The 26010-nt window shown below is 43.9% G+C and overlaps 1 protein-coding gene across 4 annotated transcripts in view; it reads right to left on the reverse strand.

Annotated features, from left to right (window-relative positions):
* Positions 1 to 64: 64 nt before the first annotated feature.
* The window catches only part of LOC113012921 (neuron navigator 1-like), a 94035-nt gene continuing 68089 nt past the window's right edge, over positions 65 to 26010 (reverse strand). The window contains exons 9-34 of one of the 4 annotated variants that reach the window (XM_026153369.1): positions 23730 to 23868; positions 20116 to 20419; positions 16110 to 16929; positions 15496 to 16017; positions 14673 to 14714; positions 14269 to 14417; positions 13975 to 14157; positions 13813 to 13862; positions 13590 to 13613; positions 13323 to 13400; positions 12363 to 12446; positions 11383 to 11491; positions 11174 to 11295; positions 10053 to 10237; positions 9799 to 9961; positions 9516 to 9714; positions 9340 to 9428; positions 9148 to 9243; positions 6367 to 6538; positions 5343 to 5608; positions 5103 to 5254; positions 4939 to 5010; positions 4648 to 4853; positions 4429 to 4547; positions 4141 to 4329; positions 65 to 2661 (exon numbers count right to left, since the gene is read on the reverse strand). In XM_026153369.1, the coding sequence (XP_026009154.1) occupies positions 2566 to 2661; positions 4141 to 4329; positions 4429 to 4547; positions 4648 to 4853; positions 4939 to 5010; positions 5103 to 5254; positions 5343 to 5608; positions 6367 to 6538; positions 9148 to 9243; positions 9340 to 9428; positions 9516 to 9714; positions 9799 to 9961; positions 10053 to 10237; positions 11174 to 11295; positions 11383 to 11491; positions 12363 to 12446; positions 13323 to 13400; positions 13590 to 13613; positions 13813 to 13862; positions 13975 to 14157; positions 14269 to 14417; positions 14673 to 14714; positions 15496 to 16017; positions 16110 to 16929; positions 20116 to 20419; positions 23730 to 23868 (4630 nt within the window). In that variant the 3' untranslated portion in view covers positions 65 to 2565. Of the gene's footprint in view, positions 2662 to 4140; positions 4330 to 4428; positions 4548 to 4647; positions 4854 to 4938; positions 5011 to 5102; positions 5255 to 5342; positions 5609 to 6366; positions 6539 to 9147; positions 9244 to 9339; positions 9429 to 9515; positions 9715 to 9798; positions 9962 to 10052; positions 10238 to 11173; positions 11296 to 11382; positions 11492 to 12362; positions 12447 to 13322; positions 13401 to 13589; positions 13614 to 13785; positions 13863 to 13974; positions 14158 to 14268; positions 14418 to 14672; positions 14715 to 15495; positions 16018 to 16109; positions 16930 to 20115; positions 20420 to 23729; positions 23869 to 26010 lie in introns of all 4 variants that reach the window. The other 3 variants (XM_026153366.1, XM_026153370.1, XM_026153367.1) reach the window with 3 other exon arrangements.

A 26010-nucleotide genomic window follows, 5' to 3' on the forward strand; every position in this document is an offset into this window, starting at 1 on the left:
AATTGAGTAGTGGCCCATTAGCACCCCCTAGTGGATTATAAAGAAACACGTAAAAAACAGGTAGTGATGTGATGAATGGCATGACTTTATTGTAACAACTGCTCAATGTTAGACATATGGGATTTAATGTGGTTATAGAGACATGCCATACAACCTTTACCGAGCCCACTTTTAAGCCAAGTGCTCCTTCCTGCTGGAGGAAGACAATACAACCACAGAGGACGCTCATTTTCTGCATACGCGGGCCCAACTTTCTCTTAGATCCCTTAAGTGATTGTTGTCGCAGACGCAGTGACTATTTACAGTGTTTACAATAGTGATGTAATGTACAAAAGAGGAAAAACAAAACATCTTTACAAATATTTGCATAAGAAAAAACACAAAAACCCCCACGTCTGCTCTTAAAAACAATGTGAAAAAGAGGAAGATATCCAGTTATTTAAAAATCCCTCCCGTGATAAGGTTTAAGTGCGGTAGGTCCAATGAAAGGAAACTTTGGGAACACACCAGGGATACATGCATCAACATCACATCTCTAGGCTTGCATCTGTTCTCACGCAGCTTCCCATTTCTCAGGCAACTCCCCAATGACGACAAGACCTTCAAGCTTAAGTTGAAGATGGTGTCAAATCGTGCAAAGCAGCCTAGTCATGATACACATTCGCATTAACTGCAGTTTACTGACACACACATCATCTTAACTTACAGCTTATCACATAACTGCCTGTCAAAGGCTCCAAATATATCGATAACCCACTCGAAACCCAAATTTGGGCATTAAAGTGATGACATGGAAGTGACATCAGAGTAGGTCAGTGGAACTAGTTATGTTCCCTCTAGATCGAGGCCTCTGTGTGGTAGATCAAAGCAGCTTTTTAGGCCAAATTGTGTTTCAGGCACAGATAGACTTAGGCATCGTGCCTCTACTTTACAGCAGTAGAGGAACATGTGGGCAGAGTATGGCAGTCTGAGGTACTTCAGGGTCAAGCTAAGGGGTTTAAGAGTATCCCAGCAACCTACAGTTCCCTCCTCTTACACCGCTCTTTATACTTTCTCACTTTATCTCAGTTAACAGTCAAGATGTGAGCAATAAATACTGTCATCTACTACCTCTAGCATATTTCATGTGCAAACCAATGAAGAAACAAAACGGGAGGAAGTCACATTTAAATATTAATCAGTCTTTTCTGACGGTAACTCAAACCATGTGAGAAAAGGAAACTGACAATTAGCAGAAAGTCACGTTTTAATCAAAAGATGGAAGTAAAGGAAAGAGGAAGGAAAATGTTATGGCTATTTTTTGCTAAAGTTTTCTGCTTCTGCTTCAGGGATGATGACACGGGTGATAAACGTCGGCATACGGGCGATCACTGAAGATGACTCGGTACAAAAAATCCTACAAAATCAAGACTTTGAGAGCTGTGTCGTCAGCTATTACAAGAGAAGTCTGTGTTTTAAAACTGATATCTAAATACAGAGTATACGCAAGCATAGCCAGAAACGGTGCTCAATAAACAAGCAGGTCGTGGGTGTTTTTTTCTTCAATTTTTTTCTCTCTCTGTGTTTATAATTCAGTACATTGACTTCCTGTGGTTATAATATCAGCATAACACTGGTTACCGAGTCCACGTATGATGACATTCTCTTTACAGACTCAACCCAAAATGAAATCATCACTCGTTTCAGTTTTCACCTCATGCACGTTGCTCTTTGCAGCTTCGCAGTTCTGTTTATTCGATAAATGACAAAATAGCAGAACTGAAAAGAAGAAAACATTCAAGGCCTTTTTCATAGTTGTGTTTTTGAGTGTGCGTTATGTTCTACCAAGCACCTTTAGTGAGACTGAAAGCGCACCATGAACAGAAGAGAGGCAGGAATCAATAGATGCTGCCATCTGGAGGATTTACTAGTGAACTGCATGATTTGGCCAAGCCGATCCCCCCATTTGATACACAGTCACTGACTCGGCCTCCTAAAATCCAATTATTACAAGTAAAAAAATAAAGTGCATTTTGGCTGTAGTCAAGTGCTGGTCCTACTTTTTGGGGAGTGATCAGACTGTTTTTCTGTAGTCTGCATTCCTGAAATGACGCATGTGCCTCCAAAATAAACCTATAAGCACCAATAGTTGTTGTGAGGGTTGCGGCAGTAAAAAACAAAAAAACAAAACAAAGGGAACAAATATTCAACGGGGTTATAGGTAATATTTTGTTTTATACTATTTTGGTCACCATGCACTTGCAGATTCAACAACAGCCCATCTGATACCAGCTGAGAGCAGAAGGGAGAAAAGACACCATCTTTCCCCGCCGTGATCATCGCAGCTTCCTGTCAAAGCGGTTTCATCATCTTTCCCATGTTCAGATATCCGGGAGGAGCAAACCCATTGTCCACAGTCCATAATCCTCCTACTCCCTCTCTCTGTAGATTCTTTACATTAGCTTTGTAACTGCTCACTGAGCACACATTAAAGTTCATCTTGGAGTCTTTAAATTCTCATTTGAACTGCATTTGTGAGAGCCGCGCTGTAGAGTCGACAGTTCCTTAGCTTTATCGACAGTCTACTCAGAGTGTAGCCTGCAGAGTGGGATCAAGACTGCCTTCCCTCTCTGGAGACTCTATGCAGTTGGCCGACTCCTGGAGCTTCAGCAGCATGGCCATCTGTGGAGCAGGAGGAGACACAGAAGAAGAGTTAGCCACAGAGAAGATTGCTACACATGTAGCAATCTTCTCTGTTATTAAGTTATTCTAGATTAAGTTATTCTACGTTTAATCCAATAACTGCTCTGCCAGTGTTTTTGACTGTCTTGTAATCAGGCTCTCCTTTCTTATGTGTTTCTAATGCTAAAGATATATTTTCTGTGTCAGAATAAAAGGACTCAGTTGAGGAAACAATCGCAGGAAATTCAGTACATTTATTGAGAATTTAGTACTGATAGACAGTTTTAAACATTCCTGTGAGTATGGAGCACGATGGCCCAGTTACAGTGAGCTGCTAGATGAGGTGTTGCAGGCTCTACACCAGGGGTCCCCAATCCCAGTCCACGAGGGCCGGTGTCCCTGCAGGTTTTAGATCTCACCCGGGGTCAACACACCTGCATCACATGATTAGTTCATTCCCAGGCCTCTGGAGAACTTTGAGAAGGTAATTTATCCATTTAAATCAGCTGTGATGGATCAAAGACACATCTAAAACCTGCAGGGACACCGGCCCTCGTGGACTGGGATCGGGGACCCCTGCTCTTCACACCTTTCGCAACATGAACTTTTTTTGCACCATGGTCAATTAATTCAATTAATTGACAGTCTTATTGAAACAATGTCAATTTGTTTGTATTCCCAGCAATATTCTCCACTCTCAGCAAATCAAAATGGACTAAAGCACATCTAGGCACAAAAACTAGAAAAATTTGCATTTCCTGCGAAAATGCTGTGTGGGTGCCTTAACGCTGAAGCTGTCGGCTGAAAAAAGCTGAAAAAGTTGAAAAAACAACAACAAAGCATTTCCCTGAGCAGGATTCAAACCTTTTGGTTTCAAGGCGGCGACTCACCTCACTCCGCCAAACTCATTCTCACAAAGAAGAGGTGGAGAGACTGACAATTCTGGTGAAATTAGCAGAAGCTGCTTAGAATTGTGCTGATAAGAGGTGAAAAGGCTAAAAGTTTTGCAGAAAAGAGTTCAATCAGCAGAATTTCTGCTGAAAAGAGGTTTTTGCTGAAAACAGCTGAAAAAGTGGTGAAAAAACTTAAAATTGTGCTGAAAAGGGGTGAAAAAGTTTAACTGTTAACTGAAAGAAATTTTGCCATAAGCGGGATTTGAACCCGGGCCTCCCAGTCTGAGAACGGACGCTTATCTCACTGAGCTAAAACACAGGTCAACCCGGCGAGGAAAATCAGTGAGGCTGCTGATAATGTGGCAGAAATGGGCAAAAAATATTGCAAAAAAAATTCAATATCTCAAAAAGTATAGAAGTTATGAGCACCAAAAGTCATAGCACCCATTAGCAGAAACAGCAGAATTTTTTAAAGTTTGAACGGAGAAAATCGGCTGAAAACTGAGGGAGTAGTTAACGTTCAAAAAACGTACGGAAGCAACTTGCAGAATAAAGAAACAGGCATGGCATCCACACAATCACTCACCAGTGGGTCTGACTCCAGTGTGCTGGGTGGAGGTGTGTCTTTAGGAGGCTTCTTCTCCTCACTGAGTGGACCTATGCTAGGAGGAGGTAGGTGAAAGAGCCTGGACTGATCCTGCTGTGCGTTGGGCCAGGGGAGGGTGCCTCTCACCCACTCGACCGGATCCTCCCATACTGATTTATGCCCATGGACCTGACAGGAAGGCAAGTCCATAGTGAAAACAGTGTTGTTATAGAGGGGGTTATTGTTTGTTCCACTACTGTTATATTTTGGAAATGTGTGCATGTTCACCTTAATGCCATCTTTGGCTCCTTCCTGCAAGTACGGTATGATCGAGTGGTTCCACAAGTCAATGAACCACTGCCTGAACTCCGCCACTGACACTGGGCATGACAGGAAAAAGCAGGGACCTGGAGGAGGCAGGGTTTTTTGTTAACAGGTCTTTATCATAACAACTCTCTCCCAAGTATCCAAGTCGGACTTTGCTCACTCTGTCTGCTAATATCTCACCTATGAGGAAGTCTGAAGTGCTGTGTTTCTCCAGGAAGGCGTGCAGATGGTACCAGAGCTGAGGGATCCAGTCGAGAACCTGGAGGAGCTCCTGGTGGCGTGCCAAGTCCTGCTCCTGGTCCTGGTAAGCCTCTACAGCTTTACGGTGCAAGTACCTCAGCAGAAACCCATTTGCTGGTTCTACGTTGTTGGAGAACATCACCATCCTGTGGCCACATGCAAGAAACACTTACTTTCTGCGTAAGAGTTAAACAGGGTCACGGAGTATGCTTCATCCAGTCCTCTGCCTACCTGAAGCTCAGGTGCAGCCCATGGTTAGACGTCATTTTCACAGGTTGATTGGTCGTTCCAATTATGTACGGACTGAAACAGCAACAGAGAAAATCTTGTTACTCTTCGATTAAACAAATCTTATTGAATTCTTTGGTGAAACAGAGTAATTCTCAGTCATTTACCATTTGTGATACTTGCAGGTGAGCGCTCCATTAACAAGCTCAGTGATGGCCGCTGAATCGCTAATATCATCGATGATAACGACCAGGGGAAGTTCCCCTCCACACTCTCTGTCAATCTGATTTGCTAGATCTGACAAATACAACTGCAGCTCCTGTTAAAAGGTGAATACATATTTTCATACTTGCTTGTGAAAGAATAAGAAACAAAAAAACCACCAAAAATCCTTAATCAGGTTTTACCTTCTGTGATTGACGGTGCATGTTGAAGGTGATAGCAGGGCTGCGACCCAGGAGACCGGGCTCGTGGCCGGCTTCAGTCGAGTCAGTGCGGCTGCGCTGCAGGAGGTAGTGGGCCAGACGCTGAGCTAGGTAAGTCTTTCCTGTCCCGCTGGGCCCAGACAGAACAAGGCGCCTGTGCTTCATCAGCAGGCTGATATAGTGCAGCATCATGGGCTTAGGAATCAGGGTCTCAAACACCAGTGAGTCAACACATTTTTCCCGGAGACCTGAAGAGTTTCAGACACAGAGGGGAGGATGAGCAAGACGATGTATGTAGCATTTATGAATAACTAAACTGTCTAATTTTATACTAGATCCAGTACTTAAATTACATCAGTTGGTCTAGGTCTCGGGGGGCTTAACCAACATGAAAATAGTCATTTTAGCCCCCCCAACCTAACAATAGAAGAGGAGCTTTTTTCTGTCAAAGCAGGAACCACAGTGAAGGTTTGGGTTGCCAAACCCTGGCCCAGATAAACCATCACATGCTTTCATTACATTCCCAAAGTCCTGCTTTTGTCTTGTGGCTATTTAATAGCACTCTGGCATCCACGACCCTCGAGCCAACCATTTTCATTTACAAAATAGGCCTCAGATTACACTCAAAATATGTGTAAGATTCCTGGAGACTAGCACCATGTAAAAGTTAAAAAGCTGCATGTAATTCATTTAAGAAAATAGACGTCAATAAGAGTTTTGAATACAGCGTTTCAAAGCAAAACAAACTGTTTTCAGCTCCATTTTTATTCATATAGTCCAAATATTGCAACAACTTTTACCTCGAGCTGCTTTGTATTCAAAGATAACAATACAAATAAACCCAAACAATCAAAAAACTCCATGTGAAGCAAGCACGAGCACAGGAAAAACTCTGACCACTCCACTCCAGCCAACTCTGGGAGGGGCAGCCATCCGCTGGTGAGAGGGGGGGGGGGAGACAGGACATGGAAAAAAAAATGCACTGAATGCACTTATATCTGCTAACCTTTCAAGGTGACAAAAATACGAGCGGGACCATTGCCAAGACATCGATAAGGTGAGCCTTGGGGTTTGTCCCCCCCAATCACCCTCAGCCTGCCCTGGGTAAACTGGTACATGTGCAGGGAGTCACTGGTCAGACCCAAGCTGGCTGTCGGGTCCACTTGACTTAAATAATCCTAAACAAAGAACAAATATATCACAGTTAAAAGTTTACGGTTGAGCAAACAAATCGCAGCCGGGCTACTGACAATGGCGTGTCCAGCGGGGTGGCCTGGGGGGGCACAAGCCACCCCCCCAACCAGACTGGCCACCCCAGGTGCCACCCCAAAGGTAAAACAATAAAATTCAATCAAATGTACGATTATGTTTTCACGGTGAAGCTCAGATATCCGAGTGTAAGTGAATGCAGCATCGGCTTCTGCGCTATGCGCATCACGTTAGCAAAGGTAGGAGAGCCAAGCAGAAAGATGGCACTGCAGGAAACAATTTTTCGGTGAAAGAAAATGACAGAATAAATGTCCCGGTAAGTAATATTAAGTTTGTTGAGTTTAGTAAACTTCGGTGAAATTAGAATCCCAAGGAAAAAATAACACTTAAAGAATTATTGCAGCCGTCGTATATTTCAGACAGTATGCTACAGAGGGCAGCTAACATAAGAGTTATGAGTTATAAGATGTAATCTAAGTCGTAACATTGCTGTATGGAGTTGCAGGTTAACATAGCTGGACTGGCCATCGGGTATACCGGGCATATGTCCGGTGACTTATTTTTTTTTAAATTTTTTTTGTAACGGCATGAACAATGAGAGGTGGTGGATTGGCCAGATGCAGGTCGATGTGTAAAAATAACTCAGTTGTTTGGTGGTGGCTATGGCGGGGCTTCCACAGAGGCCAGCAGGTGGACTAGGGAAGGGGAGGCAGGAGGAGGGACCCGAAGCAGCCACCAGTCCGAGTGTCAGGTGAACTGAACTTCAGGTAAGAAGTTATGACCTGCAGTCTATCTGGGTCAGATATAAACTAAGTTTAGGTGGAGTTTATTTTCGTTGTGCTGACTTTTTACTGTCAGTTGCAATAACTCGTACTGCGTTCTAGCCAGCTTGATGGAGTTTTTAGGTGGGTGATGTTACTGATAGTGAACTTTATTTTATTCATAAGGTTAGTAGAGTTTCCAACGGCTCCTTAAAAAAAATGGGATGGTCCCTCATTCAGAGAAAATATTACGCGTTTCATATTGAGCTGAGAAGAGACGCAGTTTGTCCCGAACTTCAGCTAGAATGGAAAAAGACACAAAGCTGGATTTATTCTGTCGTTACGCTGCACAGCTGCCTCTTCTTCTCTCATTCTCTCCCCCTCCCTCTCCTGTTGCTACTTCAATCATGAAACTGATCAATGATCAGCTGATCGTCTTTCTCTCTTGTTTATTTATCGCCCACTTTGCGCCAGAAAGACGAAACCAGCAGATGTCGCGCTAAACAACAGCAGCACGTTTAAGCTTGATCAGCTGTTGTTAGAATTTATTTAATATTAATTTCTAGTATCAGCTGATGTTTGCTGGAGCCACAGCTGTAAAGCTGCTGGTCATGATGTCTGTTTAGATATGTGGTGAGAGGGAAACATGAAGATGAAACCAGGAGATGTCCTTACTGAACCATCAGAGCTGAACAGGTGATGGAGAAACAGGTTTACCTTTTAGGTGACATGAATGAGTTGAAGGGAAGTTATGAACTGTTTCTGAGAGACAAATAACACCAGGATCCTTTTCTAAGCAGCTGACAGCTGGTAACTGTGCAGGGGCGGGTCTAGGAAAGTTTTTGCCAGGGGGCCAGGTAGGGCATTAACAGGGAAAGGGGGCACAAAGAAATACTTTTCTTTCTTATTCTCATTTAAAATATCTAGCTTTTATTAAATAATTATCTGAATCTTACAACCAAAGTTTTTATCTGACGTAAAATGTATAGAAATCATACATATACCAAAAAGACTGTACATCACTGTCACAACAGGGTTTGTTTTCAGTCAAAGGCTTTATGGCTTTACTACCTGGTGGGTCGGTCTGTAGTCAAAATGCCAGATTTTCTGTCCCAGTCCAGCCCTGCAGGTTAATACTGGCAGTGTCACCATGCCAGCTGACTGGATTTCATCATCAGCCAGTGTTGTTCTTTATCAATATTACCAAAGTTTACCATAAGGCAGCATAGAAAGTATTTACTTGCTTTCAGGTTTTATTCAAATATTAGTCTTTTCAGTTGTTTCTCCACTTTTTTCCTGTTTCAAAATCAAACACCAGTTTGTGAGAAGATTATCTTCTTTTTTTTAACAGGCAGATAAAGTTTTGCATTGGCTAATTTGTCAATTGTTTGTTACAAATGTTCGTATTTTAATATTAAAAAATGTTTTTGCCCAAAACATATGTGCACTATGTGTCAGTAAAAATACTATGCAAATATTGCTGTCCTTGACTGCTGAGTAAACACTGACAAAGCACTGATTGTATCTCTTGTACTTTATCAACGCAGTATCTAAAAACTTTGCACCGTAGTGGTTAAAATCTCATTCAAATAAGAGTTAAAAGCGCATTCGGTTATTAGGTTTACAGGGTTATTGAATTATGGTTAACGGTTGGTAGAATTTTTTTTAAACATTATCTGCCAATTACATCTGCCACCCTTCTCCAAATCTGTGCCCCTACCTGGCCCCCCCCAACAAAAATTTTCTAGACACGCCACTGGCTACTGAACCACAAATGTCCACTCAATAAAAAAGGAGACCAGATTTACAAGACTTACTTTGAAGGTCTCGGCTATGAGGGAGTCCAGACAAGGCCAGTCAGTCCTCGCATTAATCAGCACTGAGCCAAGGTAGTACTCCTGCTGCTGTTTGTCCTACAGAGAAGAAACAGACGCTTAATTTCCAGAGTGTCCAGTTAAAGCTCTTGACATTATCGGACATTGTGAGTAATAAAAGTGTTCCACGTCTACCTCTGTTTGGTCTCCGATACGGACCAGCAGACGTGCACACACTTCTTCACGCTGAGAAGACACGCTCAGCGTGTCACCTTGAGACGCTTCTGCAAGAGAGGAGGAAATGAGGAGGAGATGCACGCTGCACTTCTTTATGAGGTAAACATTGTTTTAAGGCTTTGTTAGTCTCTGACCTGGATCTTTACAATCATTCAGACTAAGGCTGAAGGATTTGGTGAGGGACATGCTCATTGGCTGCCTCAGAGAGGGCCCCAGGAGGGACGCCAGGCCTGAAGGCTGGGATGTGGAGGAGGTGGGGCCAGAGGCAGGGAGGTGATGCTGGGTTCCTGTTTTTAAATTGACATTTTCTGCCTTCAGGTTCTCCACCGTCGACTGAAACATGAGCATAAAGCTTTAAATTGTAATAACAGCTTTGCAGGTAACTGAACAAAGACACGTGCAGTAGGCAAAACAAACCTGCATGTTTTTCATGGCTTCTCGGAGCTGCTCAAGCTGATGTGCAGAGTCTAAGGCTTCAAGTCGAATATCTGTCAGTTCCCTCTCTTTCACCCAGAGCTCTGAGCGCAACTCTGATACGGCGCTTTCCTCGCCGTCTCCCTCTTCTGTACTTTCCATGATCCTGGAAAAAGCCAAGGAGCCCTTATAAGAAATTTTCATAGACGAAAACTGCACTGCTGAGCTGTGCGGTGGAGTAGGTGTTGTGTACTCACACAGAGGAGGTGGCTGAAGCTGAGGTTTTCAGGGAAGGCAGCATGCCGTCTCCTCCTTCTCCCCCTTCATGAGGCATCTTGGGAGAGTTAGGAGCTGAGGAGTCGGGGGTGGCAATTTCCTCAATGTCAGAGTATGTTTTGGAGCCTTTCTTAATGCTGAATGCTTTGTTGAAGGAGCTCCTCAGCTACATAGAAACAGAAGAGATAAACCGATATAAAACAGTCAAACGATGACTTCACATGACTGCATTCATAACTGGAAAGAAAAAAAAGAGGGAATAGTTAGAACTGTTAATGTGACACATGCTAAGTACAAAGAGTATAAAAAATAAAGGAATAGTTTGTCATTTTTCACTGCAGATAAAAGCCAAAACCCCCAATCTGTCAAGTATAGTTTCATTTTATATAGAATGAATAAACGAGATATCATCATGTGCATTTGTAAATCTCACAGAGCAGAATATTTGTACCTTTGTTTTAAACCAAGCAGCTGGTGTTAATCAAAAACAAAGAGCCTTCCCCAAAATGACAAACTACCGCTTTGAACTTTCAGTCGTTTTCTGCACTGAGTCCAAGCTCCAATCCGTTTTCTGCACTTAGATTTAGCAGCTGGTTTAGTGAGGGTTACATGGTAAAAGAAAAAGTCATGTATTCTCTTACACAGGGACAAAATACAGGATAAAGTATGATGTAGCAGGGGAGAAACATAACTGAAAGATGCGTTAAATAAACTCGATTAAGCCTGAGCGCTTCGCTTCTTACGGAACATCATTTCTGCTGCCAGCCGCTCTAACCGAATTACGGCCATCTATTCAAATTAAATGGTCACATGAGGCAGCCAATCAGCAGTGTGGGAGGCCAATCAGCAGAGATGGAGGGTACTCGAGGACTGTGCTGCACTTTTAGATGGTCCATCATGCTGTATGACAGGAAATTAATAGAGGTTTTATAGAAACACAGTGACTGAACTCACCTCGAAGACCTAAAAGAGCAGAATAGCACAACACAAAGGAGGGAAAGACTGGTCATACTTCATCCACGCTGCTTTGTCATTTTCATTAAGGAGAACAGACACAGACCATGCAGTGAGAATAACATAAAGCCTCGCAAACAGCTCTTACCCAGCTCTTTTTCTTCTTCTTCTTAGCATCTTGGTCCTTCAAGCTGCCCACGCTGGACATGCTGGTCAAACTGTTCAGACTGGAGATGCTCTCACAGGAGTTCTGACGTCTGATACACAGATCTGGAAAAAAATAAAGAGAAAAAATATTGAATAAAAGTGCTGTGGAGTGAGCGAGAGATAAAAGGATAACCTGAATAGTTTACAGACCTTTGCTGTTATCTGGGTTGTTTAAGGCTCCGTGTATGACAGCCTGGGCTTCTTCATTCCTGGTCTTCAGAGCATCAATGGTCTCCCGGAGCTCCATCAGCTCAGAGTCCTGCACAAACATTAAATAAATGGTTTGAGCAACACTTGTTTGTATCTGCTTTGAAAATCGAGCCGAGTGATAGCTTGTACTCGTCTAGTTATCATCCAAAAAATGCTGCATTTTCATTTTACTGTTTTTTATAACTGGGGATTTTGTGCTGTAATAAATGAAAAAGGTTTTTATTTAAAAGTCATGAATACTTTCATTAAATAACTGAATATGTTATTTATGTAGTGGGAGTGAGCTTTTAGTAATGCACTTCAACTCAAACCAATGCAAAGTGAAAAGTTCAAAAAGACAAGAACAACAGTGCCGCTCATTGTCTGCTAAAATCGATGCCACTCCACTCTAAATAGAGCCGCCCGGCCCATCTCCTCAAGGTTAAAGAGTCTGTGCTTTGGGCTGAACTGCACAGGTCAGTGCACTGGCACAAACAACAAAGACCTTTCCTGGAGTGGTCTAGACAGGGCTTTCAGAGGGAGCAGCAAGGCATGAAGCACTGAGAAAGACTCTGCACACGCATGCTCACACTAAACAGCTCAGGCACCGATCGATTCTTTTACACCAAAACACACAAAGGCAGAAGAATGCAGGAATGCGATGTTTACTTTAGGTGCACATGCAAACTGTTTGAGTCTTTCTTATCATTCAGCCTTTAGAGATTTTTAACACACTGATCCTCCTCCTTTCACACCGAGCCACCCTGCAGGCCTGCAGCCAGGGGCCTCTAACCTAGATTCAGCTCCCACTGCAGGATTCGATCAAAGTCACCTCCGTATTAGCTCTTAGCCGAGTGCTCATGAGAAATTTGCGGTGGTGAAACGCAGCTGGAGCTCAGGTTTTTGTTTGTTTGTGCTTGAAAGCGGGGCTGGGATGTTACCTTCTGTTCGTGGCTTAGCGACAGGCTCTGCAGCCGCGCTGTCATCAGTGCCAAACTTTGCTCAAAGGCGGCCACCAGGTTTGCCTGTTTAGAAAAGACGAGAGACAAAAACAACAATTTAGATTAAACTCAATTTTTCCATTTAAATTTCTCTATATCAGGACATCAACGTGTAGATGAACTGGTATTTATTTATTGGCCGATTCGACAGAGCATCGTTTAAAGCAGACATTACGCATAGAGGGACAGATTGAATGGATTTTGTCTGACCCTTTATCCCTGCATAAGAAGTGCTAAAAGGCTGAATGAGGCACAAAGGCTGAACAGGATGTCGTCTGTGCAAAATCCCCCTCCTCCCTAATCTCCTCACACACACCCAGTTTAGCCCAGAGGAGGGAGAGAAAATTACTTTCTATTCTCCTTTACAGAATGTATTAACACAGTAAAATAATGGATTCAGCCCAGTCATTAATCCAGCACATAATCATGCTGTGTGTCGCGCATCTGTTCTGCACATTCACTGCCCTCACATGAGAAGGTCAAACAATGTGAAAAAAAGGGGGTGTGTGCACACGCACTGATTGATGTCTCCTGCATGAAGCGGTGCATAATTCCTGCATTTTATTGCCGCAATCAGACGCATTGAAAATGCTGACTGGATAGTTATATTGAAACAAGGGAGGAGGAGGAGCGAGGCACATGTGTACGTGTGCGTAGTGAAGCTAAGTGGCTTTTTAGAGGGGAAGATTAGCATTACTTAGACTCAGCAAAGATAAGAAACATCCTGAAAGTGCAGAGAGATGATCTATGACCGACATGACACAGGTTCTCTCTCTGTTCGCTTTTCTATAAAGGGTCAATTACTTGAGTAGTGTGATATGCAAAAAGGAAGTCTCGCAATAAAAAAAAAAAAAAGCTTAACATGCTTTGTGCAAAGCAGCATCGACAGAAAGTGCATACGTTTGACGTGAGCTGTGTCGTTAAGTTAGAAACCTTCTCCTGCGATGACTCCAGCTCTCTTCTCAGCTTGCGGATTTGCTGTGAATAAAAGCAGGAATGTTCCAATTATAAGACGGCCGAGGCCACTAAACCGGACATTATGCAAGTGAGTGGATGGTGCAGATGACGACTGACAGGCTTGTTCTCCCACAGACAACAAGGATGAGAGTGGATGGGAAAGGGGGAAAAAACCAGCTGAGTAGAAAGAGCTGGGCAGAAAACACTTACCTCTCCCTGGATCCTTTCCTCAGCCTTGGACAGCATAGGGGATAAGAGTAAAGATGTTAGCAAAGACACAGACGAGAGGAGTGGGGCCTAATAAGGTACAGGCTGCAGTTTCAAGTGTTTAAAGCGTGAAATAAGAGGAAAGCGTCATTGCACCAACATACATCCACACATACAGCATACGCTGAGCTGTAGCTACCTGAGTCTGCATGCTGCCCAAACTCACCGAAGAGTAGCTTGATGAGTTGGAGGCCAAGGAGAGTACAGAGCCATGAACTGAGCATAAATAAGAGTAACACACACACAAAGAAAAACAAATCCATTAGAGTTGAGATGAAGTCAAACAGATCCTACTTATCAGATGACAAAAACGTTCAGAAAAAATCACCATCTTCATTCGACTCCCTGTCCCTGAAGGATCCGGAGCGAACCATTCCCATGCTGCGGGGACGTTCAGCCAGTGACACAGTGCTGCCCAGAGGCGATGCCCCGTACAGCTCCATAGAGGCATCGTGTGTCGGGATGCTGTTGGATCGAGTCATCCTCGGCGGGCCGCCCACCGGGCTCGGCACTGTTATAAGAAATAGAGTTACCAATGCTCTGCAATACACATCAAACAAATGTATGCGTGTCAGCATTTATCATTTGCCATCATAGTGTGTGTGCTTGTGTATCTACGCACCCATGCTGGTCTTTGAGGTTCGGGGCAGGGAGGTGGGTGACGACAGCAGTGGAAGAGCGAGCGAGTCGGTCATACTGAGAATAGTATGAGAGTGCCTCCTCTCTCCTTTCTCCTTCCCATCCTCCTCGATCTGGGAGGCACTGCTGAAACTACAGTTTAATGGACCAAGTCAGTGTTGGCAGTGGTAAAAGTCAGCTGAATATCTCGACGACCAAAACACACAAAATGCTCCTGGCAGGGCTCATTGAGAGGGAAATGAGCAGCAGGAATGATGTTTCATAGAGCTGTGGGCAAGATCCACATAATCTGCCACACAAAGGGCATCTTATCAATCAATCTCTGTGTTTGTGCGTGCAATTTTAACAAAAAACACACATTTAAAGTTTGTGTGTGGAACTACTTACCTTAAACCTTTCTTTGGCAGCGTGTTTCTGTCTCTCTGAGAGCTGTGGAGATTAAACAGTGTCATTAATTAATCACTAGTGCAGGGAGTTATTAGAGTCTCAAGCACAGACAGCAGGCACAAAGAAACGCAGTAAGACTGGAAGATGGGCAGCGTCAGCTAGTAATTATGACTTCAGTCAGTAGGGCTAGTACAACACTGATAACAGCCCTGCAGTAATAACAGCCCAGCAAGCCTCAGCATATCTCTCTCTGCTTTAGTGTGTGTCTGTGTGTGTGTGCACTGTTTGCTTTATTTGTTGGCTGAGTTTAAGAAAAACACATTTTTATCCTTCTCATTAAGAAAGGGGACAAATTATCAGGCAGACTTTAGGGCTCTAAATTTGTCATATTCAACATCGCATTCAGAACGATTTGTTTTAGAGCTAATGTTGTGTTGTTCTCATATCCACACAGGGCTCCTGCAGAGAGGGCTAGTTTAAAACTCATCATCACCATCAGCACTCATCATCCAGGATGATTAAGCAAGCATTGCTAAATATTTTCAATATTTTTAAGGATCTCCTCGTCATGTTGTTCTTGGTTTTTATAAATGCCCGTTGTCTGTATGACATCTACCTGGTTGCTCGATTCTGGGGGGAAACTGCAGATTATCAAAGCTCTTCCCTTCTGCTTTCCTGAGCAGTGAATAAAGTTGGTGCACTTCCTCAACTGACCAAAAGGTGGAGCTACTCGGTTGCCCTCTATTTAAACCCTGGGATAGACTCGGCTGAATATGCAGTGTGTGCAGCATTATGGATCGTATTTGAGTAGAACTGAACTGACCTGTCTGTGGGAGTCAGTGAGACTTTACTTCCGGGTGTCCAGCTAGAGGGCTGGCCGCTGTCATCGTGTCTATCTTTGACTCGGGACTCTAAGGTGGTGTAGCCTCTCGTCAAATTCTCCCCCCCTTTATACTCCTCTCTCTCCTGGGGCTCTGGGGCCAGGCTCATCTGAAGTGGCAGAGACTCCAAGCTACGATGCAGCCCAGACATCCGAGGGTAGAGCAGGGGAGAGGTTCTCCCTTCATTGCTTTCTACCCCGAGGGAAGTGACCTGCCTGGGACCCAAACCTATGCCAGAACTGGAAAAGCAGGCTGAAGAGTTCACATTTAGTACAGGGGCAGGGCTGGGGGTCAGGCAAGAACTAGTGGAGTTGCCTGCTGAACCAGAGAGGTCTTGAAGCTTAGAGTAAGGAGGAATCTTAGGAGGCAAAGTGTCCCGAACCTCAGTGTCCAGGCTGTTTGAGTTCAGCTTGTCAAGCTGAGCCATCGATGGAGGCTTTGCCAGGCTACGCACTCCAGACAACCTGAAGACAGAGAAAGACAATGTTGAAGCAAGTGTGTATTTTAGATGTGATCGTCTGTTTATGTGGAAATGGAAGCTAATGAGTTTTGATACCTGTGTGTGCTGGGAGATGGGAGATCCATGCCCTTGCTGCTGCTGGGGGGCCTCAGCCCTTGTACTTTCCCTCCGTTCTCTGATGGGGTCTGAGCAGGACTTCCCTTCATTGACCCTCCCCCACACTCAGAGTCAGAAACCACAGCTTTAGCTTTGGCTCTCTCCTTCTCCTTCTCTCTGTCTGTTTGATTGACAGGACTGGGGATGCCACGTCCTCCTGGTTTACTCAGTCCTGTTCCAGAACCGTGTCCAGAGCCCGGCTCTTTGAGCCTTGAGCCCTGTGATGCTGCGACGGAGGGTTTGATGAGTCCAGAGCCGGTGTCCATGGTGGTGCTCACCGGGCGAGCTGAGCTCGGCCGTGTTAAAGTCAGGGTGCTCGTTTTTGCGGGGCGGGGCAGAGAGCGGTACTGCAGAGACGTTCTGGCATTTGGAGACAGGAAACCACTCTGATCGCTGCTCGAAACATCGAGACTTGTCTTTCGTCCTCCACCACCAGCACCTGGCTTCACAGGGATACCTGACGTTTTGGGAATTTTCCCTACAGTTGCAGAACCGCTGGGTATGCCGCTGCTAACTGCACTTGTTACACTGGGCGGACTTGAGTTGTTTGTGCTATTACTGGTAGCTGCTGCTGGTTTCTTGAAGCCAAAGTTTCCACCAGTGGAGGGCCTGACCAGGCCGGATGGAGGTTTACGCTGCTCAGCAGCTCCGGTGCCATTTCGATGGTCTTTACCAGCATCAGAGGAGGAGCGCTGAAGACTTGAAGTCTTCACTGCTAAACGGGACTTATCCATGGGCTTCCCATCAGACTTCACGGTACCTAAAGCAGAAAAGAAAAAACCCTGATGAGCAGCTTGAACAGAGTTAAGTAGTGTGAAATGATGACTGAAACTAAGCACGCCACATTAGGAGACAATATCTTATCTACACACCTACGATGTCTGACTGTCAGCTGATAAAAATAAATCCCTGTCTGAGCAAGGAGACAGTTTGTAGACCAGACTCACAGCCAGCTTAACCCTCACATGTGCTGTTATCAGGCAGTTACTCCTCTTTTCCATCCTGATGAACTGAAAAAGTTTCCTTCTTCCAGCAAGTTTTTTAAGCTTTCCAGTCAGTGAACAGTGACGTCACAGCTGTAGAGTGGCAAAATGAACACGTGCAGCATGGTTGTTCACGTTCATGAAGCATGTCTGCAGGCACTAAACTGCATCAAACAGCCAACACGACTGAATTTCCCCCATGTTGGAGGCTCACTGGGGAAAGGTGAGGCAACTTAGTGAAACAGGGTCCCCCATTTGAACACGTCCCAGTTGGCAAATTAAACGGACTTGTTTGGAAGTTATTAAGAGAATAAAAGTCTATTACACATGTGCACTGCATGCACCACCCACACAAGTCCGCACTACCAACACTCTCTTAATGTGCATCTGATGGGAGTAGTTATGTGAGGTTTATATACAAGGCATTAACAGAGTCAAAGAACCGCTGTTGAATGAGACCTACCGGCATGCTGCCTGGGGACATCTGGAGACACTTAAGAGTATTTATAAACCCGCAAAAGACACACACACACACACACACACACACTTGCAGTTCTTAGTGATTGGATCTCGCAGAAAGCACTGGGTTATTTCATATAAGTGAAAATTGGGTTTACATGTCAAATCAAAAGCTCAATCCTTTGTGTCACCGCATCGTAGCCTGTTCCATGAACACTGGGCTGAAGAAACACACACTGTTGGCATTGAGACACACCGACAAAACTCAGGCAATTGTATTAATTGTGACACAAATGAAGCCTGATTTACCGACACGGGCTTGTAGAGACAGTGAAGCTCACGGCTTCACACGGTAAGCGCGTAGGAGAGGTGATGAATCACTGCGTTTCTCAGCACAAGAGGCCAACATGTCTGAAGATATGGAGATGTGAGCACAACGCTCAAATTCAGAGCGACTGGCAGACAGAGAAACCTTTTTCAATAAATCATCAAAAACTGGCTTCTCTGGCTCTTAAAGGAAAGTGGCTCACGTGTAAATGCTCCTTCTTCTGCTGAATGCCACTTTGGTAAAGGGGAAAGATTGTATCTATGCTGCGCTCGCTACGTATGGAAACCCACCCTAATACTCTTATTTGTCAATAATACCAGTCTCCCGGGACTCACCACTTTTTTTTGCAAGACTTGAAAAATCTGCTGAAATCATCTCTCATCAGTCATAACACCGAGACCATGTGTGGCCACGTATATGTTGTTGTTAAGATACAGTATCAGTAGTTATTTGTGTGTGCGTAAGAGGCTGGCGAACGTTAGCTGTAGTTTGTCTCCTGTGACAGAGGGAAAAAGACATACAACCTGTCCACAGCTCAGCGATAACATAATGACGAACACTTGAAAATATGCAGTGTGCTCAGACTTTAAAAAAAATCATTTTGCTTACTGTGAGATCCTGGTACACCATAACTCACAAGGACAACAGAGAAGATGCCCTTTGTGAGCGAACCGAGGCTCCAGGGCTCCACTAATAAAGTCTTCATTTCTATATCAGTCATGCGGAGACAATTCACAACTTCATCTGTGAGCACTTCACAGTTTCAACGCACCGTCTTATTTTTAGAGATGACACAGTAAAGGAGATGTTTACTTTCTGAGAAGTAGCTCCTGCAAAAGTGCAATATGAGAGAACGGGAGCGAACAGAGCACATGTGATATGACGTCAGTTTTATGGATAACACGGGTAGGTCACTGACAAATTAGACCCTCTCTGAACTATTTGCTTACAACTGTCTCATACAAATAATCAGCAGCTGAAATGACACTTAAAATGATCTTTAGCTGCTGTTTTATCTTCTGCACTTACTAAAAGTATGGTCTGTGCTGTACACAGACACATGGAGGAGACAGAGATAGTGCATCACACTGCTCATCCCAACATGCTGTCGCTTCTTCAGAGTCACACACTCTGCGTCTCCTACAATTCCACAAAAATGCAGACGCATAACAAACGGGGCGCACACACCGTGACGCACAGCACCCTCCTAGCCTCAGCGATAGACTGCGCTCTGTGAAACTCTAAGAATGACTGCTTCTCATGTGACTAAACCCCGGAGCTTCTCCGCACACCGACAAGCAACAACAAACTTTTTTTTTCCAAATCTGTTTTTGTTCGACTTCACCACCTGATTTATTACAGCCTCACACTCGGTGGCGCATCGAGCAGATAGCAGATTCATACTGCTGACATCGATAACAATAACAGCCTGGCACAAAGATCACAGGCGAGTTCAACACATCTGTCATTTCAACAGCTGGCAGTGCAAACGCACCACCGTTCCACAGAAACAGGACTGTTTACACAGACCCCTGGCTATCTGGACTGGCACATAACACCGCAACTAATATCCTGCTGTTTCGGTTGTCTATATGTGTGCAAGTCTGTGCGTGTGCATGCGTGTGCATACATAAACAACACACAGATGGTGTGCCCAAAAGGCAGCTGCACAATCCCTACCATTGTGCTCTTTCTGTGCGAGTGTGTGTTAAGTGTGATGGGTGACAGTCTTTAAGGCTGGCACAATCTCAGTCATGGCTGCACTCACAGCACACATTATTAGAAGCACACGCGCTCTTATAAAGGCCCTTATTTTAGCACTATAAATTATCTCTGTTCAACACAAAAATAACGCTTGGCTAGGAAGAAGCTATAGGAAGAAAAACACTGCTGGTCAGTGTGTGGTGTGTGTGTTAGTCACTGGCTGGCAGGCAGCAAGGGTGTGGGTGGTGATGGGTGTTTGATACATGGCACCACTTTCTAAAGGCCCGGAGGGTGGGCTGCAGCTGTGGATGAAAGTGTGTGACAGAAACAGAGTGTGTCTGTGACTGTGTGAGTGAGAGAGAGAAAGGACTATTTAAAGACAGCCTGAGAGACGTGTCAGGTTAAGAAACATTTCAAGTAAAACTATATGTTCTAGACTTTTCACACACAGTATTTGTGTTTTGCCACTCACCTGCCACTTTCAGCCCAGTTTGAGAGGTGTGTGTGATTGGGGAAGTGACTCCCACAGGTGGGTTTCTTCCTTTCTTCAACACATTTCCTTGACCGAGGGTTTGAGGTTTTCTCAGCTCACCCTTCCCACCTTCCGGCCCCTCCCCTTGCGGCCGGGTTTTCTTCCATTTATTAGCGGATTCGGACTTGAGGCTTCCTGTATCGTAGATGCTGCTGCCCTGGCTCTTGCGGCTGGGTTTGTTATCATCGGAGTCCCAGGACAGACCGCTCTCCACTAGAGATCTCTTCTCTGCATCTGTACGCATCTAGAGTAGAGAAGAGACAGACACATGCTTTGAGACACTGCGTCAAAAAAAGTCTGGATAGCCAGCACGTGCAGTCTGACCAACAGAACACGTACACAGCAATTACTTTCCCTATCTAGCAGGTTTGAGTCATTTGCGCTGCCAATTTTACGCTTCTGAGGCTCATCTATGAGCGTTTTGATCGTCTGAAAGCTGGTTTGGAAAAGAAATGTATATAAAAAACCCACATTTGCATCATGTCACACTTTTAAATATGAAAAAATAAGAGACAACAACATGGTTTTAAATGTAAAGACAGTAAAATGAAAAAATAGATCCCACAAAATAGAGTAAAGATGCCTCACAAGCTAAATCTATTCAGAAAACTGCACATGGATAATTGGCCCAATGCATGGCCTGTCGTGCTTTTTACATGTATCTACATGTAACTGTCATGTTTCTGGTCTTCAGATATGTACCACGGCCCTGCAGCTTTCTAGCAGTCAGACTGGATATTAAACTCACACGGTTCTCTACCCTAAAGCCTGTGTAGTGTCCATTTGAGCCTATGTGTAAAGAACTGATGATAGAAAAATCTGCTGTGTGTGGAATCATATCAAGCTACACTTTCACATTTTAACTATTATATGCATTTTGGCAGTTGTTACATGTTTTTAGGTAGTTTTTGTGGACAATGTAACACATAACACACGCCTGGAGGCAACTGTTGTTATGATTTGGTGCTGTGTAATAAATATGAATAAAACTGAAGAGTAAGTTAAACATTAAACCCAAGTTGACACCAGTTTTAAAGAACCTTACTCCTTTACCTAGTCCTTCAGACTAAACCTCAGAACTACGATATACTTCCTCTTGCAACTACTGTGAAAAATAGGCTTGGTACACTGGAGTGAAGGACCTCTTAAAAGGTGCATTACTGGTTGCAAAAAGGAGAAATGTGACGTTCAGACAGATCCACACACTCCGCCTCATCTTAAAGCCCTTTGAGCAGACAGTGCACAACTCCGTCAACCCAACGACATATGGATGTCTCGTCCCCTCCGTCTAAATCCTATTGTAAGCTCTGTTTAAAAACTTCAAAAGGAGAAGTGGACTGAGACGGCTGGAACAGAAACCGCTAAAAACAAAAACCCCAAAACATATCTACACAAAGAAAGTAGACAACACTGCATAACTATGAGAATGTCAAATGTCAAACTAAAGGACACGTGGAAATCAGGCCGTTGTAAAACCAAGGTCTATTGTGTGTGAAGGTTTATGCGTTTACACAAAGACAACAGCACTTTTTACAGATTATTCTCCCGCTGCAGGAGGTCGCCAGTTGCACAACGGATTAGAAAGTGTGTTTGTGTGAGAGAGAGTGTGTTTGGGACATTGCACCTGATTCTCATGAGGACTCATGCTGAATTCCATTTTTTATTAAAACCAATAGACCCCATGGGCAGGTTTGCATGACACGAGGAGGAGCTCGGCCTGACTGTGTGTTGTATACACACACGTGTGTATCCTGTTTGAAAGACCTCACTGATAAAACACTGTCATTTCCTCACACACATTCCTTGTTTATTGAAAGATGGGGTAGTGCGGGTGAGATACACATCTGGTCAGATAGCTGTGACCAAATGATTAACAGACAAACAGGCAGACAGTGAGGCAGACAGGAGCATGCACAAATACACAAAGGCATGAGGAAAAACTGCATTAACTTGAGGTCTTGTTCCAGGTTTTTCTACTACCTACATATAATACAGCCTAACTCTGCACAGTCTCTCTTTCTGCCCCCTTTCCTAGATTATCTTTCTCTACCGCCCCCATGCCTCTGCTCAGGATGTTATACAATATGTAGGAGGGAGATGAGGGATGGATTTGCCTTTGTCTTTAAGGAAATTAAAAACAACAGCAACAAACAAGGACAGGATGCAGTGATGGAGAGGAGACAGGGAGACAGAGAAATGGGACACAAAGACCAAGAGAAACGCATCAGCTGAGAATGCAGAGAAGGCACGGAGCATGTGCATTATACAATGTGGGGTGCATGACGATGGGTGATGGCTGGTTGCCATGGTAATGATGCCATGGGGTGTAATGGTTGCTATGACTCTTGCAATTAGGCGTGGAGGGAGGCGCCCCGGTTCTTCCGCCTCGCTGGCCCGGATGCAGGACTGCAGATGGCCCTGCTTGTATGTGTGTGTATGTGCAGATGGCTTCGCTTTAGACCTGTCCTACAGTATATGGGTAAAGACAAAGCCTCTGCTCTCAGCATCCCTGCACTTTGGTTGCTATGGTTACACTGATTCCCTCTGTCTCACTCGCTGTCTCGCTCCCTCTAAAAACCCACCACTTCAGTCACATAAACCACACTGCGGAGGTGTGACCTAAATCAGACACTCGGGGACACACACACACACACACACACACACACACACACACACACACACACACACACACACACACAGAGTTGGAACCCATATAGCTACAGATGGATCTTGACGAACTCAGCCAGGCTGTAAACAGGATTTTAAGCAGAGGTCATTGGTCCCAAATGCTTCCATCACTGCAATAAATTCTAAGGACTGCAGCAAACATACAGCATATAAATGCATAGCGTGAACAACCACGATCACTCACAACAGTTACTTCTACCTCCAAGCTGAATATACCACTGAACTAAGCCACAACTACAGAATCGGCTCGATCCAGTGGATTTAAAATCGTAGCTAGCAATGAGCATCTTACTATTTTAGCTCATAATTTGAGTACAATACTTAAAAGATTTTTAGAATACCTAAAATTATTACAGATTAGTACACTAGCTAGTTGTTGGTTAGCCTAAAAGAAAGGAAACATTTAATAGGTTGTCTTTTTCCACCCAAACTGAATTTGACACTCCTCCACTAGTTGAACATGTTCCTAATGTATCTGAAAAATTCAGCTTTTAACAAGTGAGCACTTCTTAAGCTCAAACATTTCTGAAAATATACACATCTTCATATATATGTAATGAAAAGAGAGACGCCACGGAGCAGTGCAGTGAGTTTGCGGCAAACTTTGATTGCTGCAGATGTGACAGATATTATGGGCGTGTGCAGAATAACTAATCAGGCTTTGTCTGTGATGCCAGGGTCCTGCTGCCTGCGTGTGTGTGTGTGTGTGTGTGTGTGTCTCCTCTGTACACTGACAAAGTGTGTGCATTCAATACCTTTGTGGATTAACAGCTTAATCAATACTACTGTAATCAGTGCACGCACTTCTTATCCGTCTGTGTCAAACAGTTGCGCGTCTCTATTTTGTGTGTTTGTGTGTCACTCACCACAATGCTTGAGTTTCTGCGGGAGCCAATGGGAGTGGTAGGAAGAGAGTTGAGAGTGGGACTTGTGTTGAACTCTTCAGAGCTCAGGTTGTCTGAACCGTCACTCAGTCCACTGCTGATGGAGCTGCTCTCATCCCAACTAAAAGAGATCATGACAAGGAAAATATGTCAGCTAACATTAATGTGTAAAGTAATTCCCTTCTTAAATGCTTAAAATAAAAAGAGAAGAGGATCTGGATTTCCTAGCGTACAGCAACAGTAAACAAAAGTAATATAAAAACTGTTTTAAAGACAATATTTGCAGACACTTTGAAAATAGCTCCAGTAAAGGATTCAATAGTTTTTACATGAAATAACCGTATGAAGCCATATGTAATAAGAGAAAAATGAACCCTGTATCTTCTAAATATATATAATAAACATCAATTTTGTAATGTTAAAACAGACGGGGTTTATTTCTACTGTCTTGCACTTTAAAATATGCGTCACTTTTCTTTTTTACCACAAGTTGTCCTGACATTTTTAGGTGACTTTCATTCTAAACGAGCACAGCTGCTGTGTCAGTTAAGAAGTGCTTGTGAACAGTGTGATAAAGGAGCCCATCATTTAAAGACACCATCATCTGTGATCAAAGGTGTGATCATTTCATCATCGTTACAAAAGCTTTTCTTTATTAAGTGCAAGTCTGTGACTGTGCTACAATAACTAGGTTAAACGCTGCGCTCCTATTTTTGTTTCACAAATGTGGGCTGGTCTCCTTCACCTGGTCAGCCAGAGTTTAAGTCCCCGAGGCATCAAGCCTCCACTTTTATCAAAGTGTCCTTGATCAAGATAGCAAACCATTCCAAGTCTGTGCGGTGGTTTACTGTCTGCCCCTGTAAGGCCAATCATGTATCACACATTCAACAGAAAGAAAGCTATCGGTGTCAGTTCACTGGTATCGCCTTGAATCCATTTATCGCATCAACTACCAAAGCTCCATCAGCTCGGTTACCACCTGAGGTTGGGCTCATTCAGCTCTGTGTCTCTTAATTTGTCTTTTGATTAAATGTTCAGAGCGACAGAAACCTTATTTAGAGCACCGTCTGCTCTAAATACCCAACTTTTGCACTGAAACATTTGGCAAACTGAAATCTGGAGCACTCGTCATCACATCATCTCAACCCACACACACAAAAATAGCACTGAAGAAGATGCATGCACCCACGAGTGCATACAGGACTGCATCAGAAATATGAAGTCCCCTGTCAGAAATCTACCTCGCTGTCTCTTTTCCCAGTGAAAAGCCTTCCTGTGTGACAGAGAGGTTGTGGGTGGTTCTTGCTTTATTTAGGTCTAATAAAAAAAATCCACAAACATCCAACTTTAAAGTTATTTCAACTTCAGATAATGCTGACACTATGAGTTTCACGTACGTGAGATACAATTGAATCGGCAGCTTATAGATTCATGTGCTCGTATACATGAATAGGCCATGTTTAGGAAGTATACGGGTTCGATTTTTCCTCTTATTAAGGTCAATAAGTAAGACTGATGTCATGTAATAACGTAAAACAAGTTAAGTGGGCAGTGATGGGCTAACAAGGACAGATATAACGGGGTGCAGGGGGTGGTGTAGGCAAAGGAAGCGGTATGATCCTTCCAGTTGGGTGCCTGTATGGGTCACACTGTACCCTCAGGGAGATGGTGGTGGGGGTGAGAGGGAGTGGGGCAAAATGGAAAGCCCTCCCCGTCTGGCCCGTGGATATCTTGGATACAAAGAAAAGCAGATCAGATTTTCCAGTGAGAGTGGCTGTCATGCTGCTGTCTATATGCCGCTGTAAGATTAAGGGCAAGTTTAAGATTGAGTCAGACACATCCAGAGATCTGACCGATACTTTGTGGCTCGATGGGAAACGCAGCAAAACCAAAGCAAATGTTACTGTTAAGAAAACAGAAAGAAAGAAACAACAATGCACTGATGGATTTTGGTGCATTTTCACATTTAAAAGCATTTTATGGCACTTATATGGTGTATTTCTAATTTTAGTGACAACTCCAAGTATTCCACTTCACCTGTTCACACATATTCAAACAGCACTTCATTCTATGCACTTAAGTGCTTTATCTATATTGCATCCACCCCCACGGCCAACTGAGAATCACCAAATAATCTAACAGCTCAGAACGTGGGAGGAGGCCGGGGGAAAGCATGCAGGCAGAAAACCAGCCTGAGAATCTGTTTGCTGTGAGGCAACTCAGGCAACCCTGTGCCACCCAGGACGTCTAATTTTGATTCAGA

The sequence above is a fragment of the Astatotilapia calliptera genome, chromosome 20 (assembly GCF_900246225.1).
Source record: "Astatotilapia calliptera chromosome 20, fAstCal1.2, whole genome shotgun sequence".
Lineage (NCBI taxonomy): Eukaryota > Metazoa > Chordata > Actinopteri > Cichliformes > Cichlidae > Astatotilapia > Astatotilapia calliptera.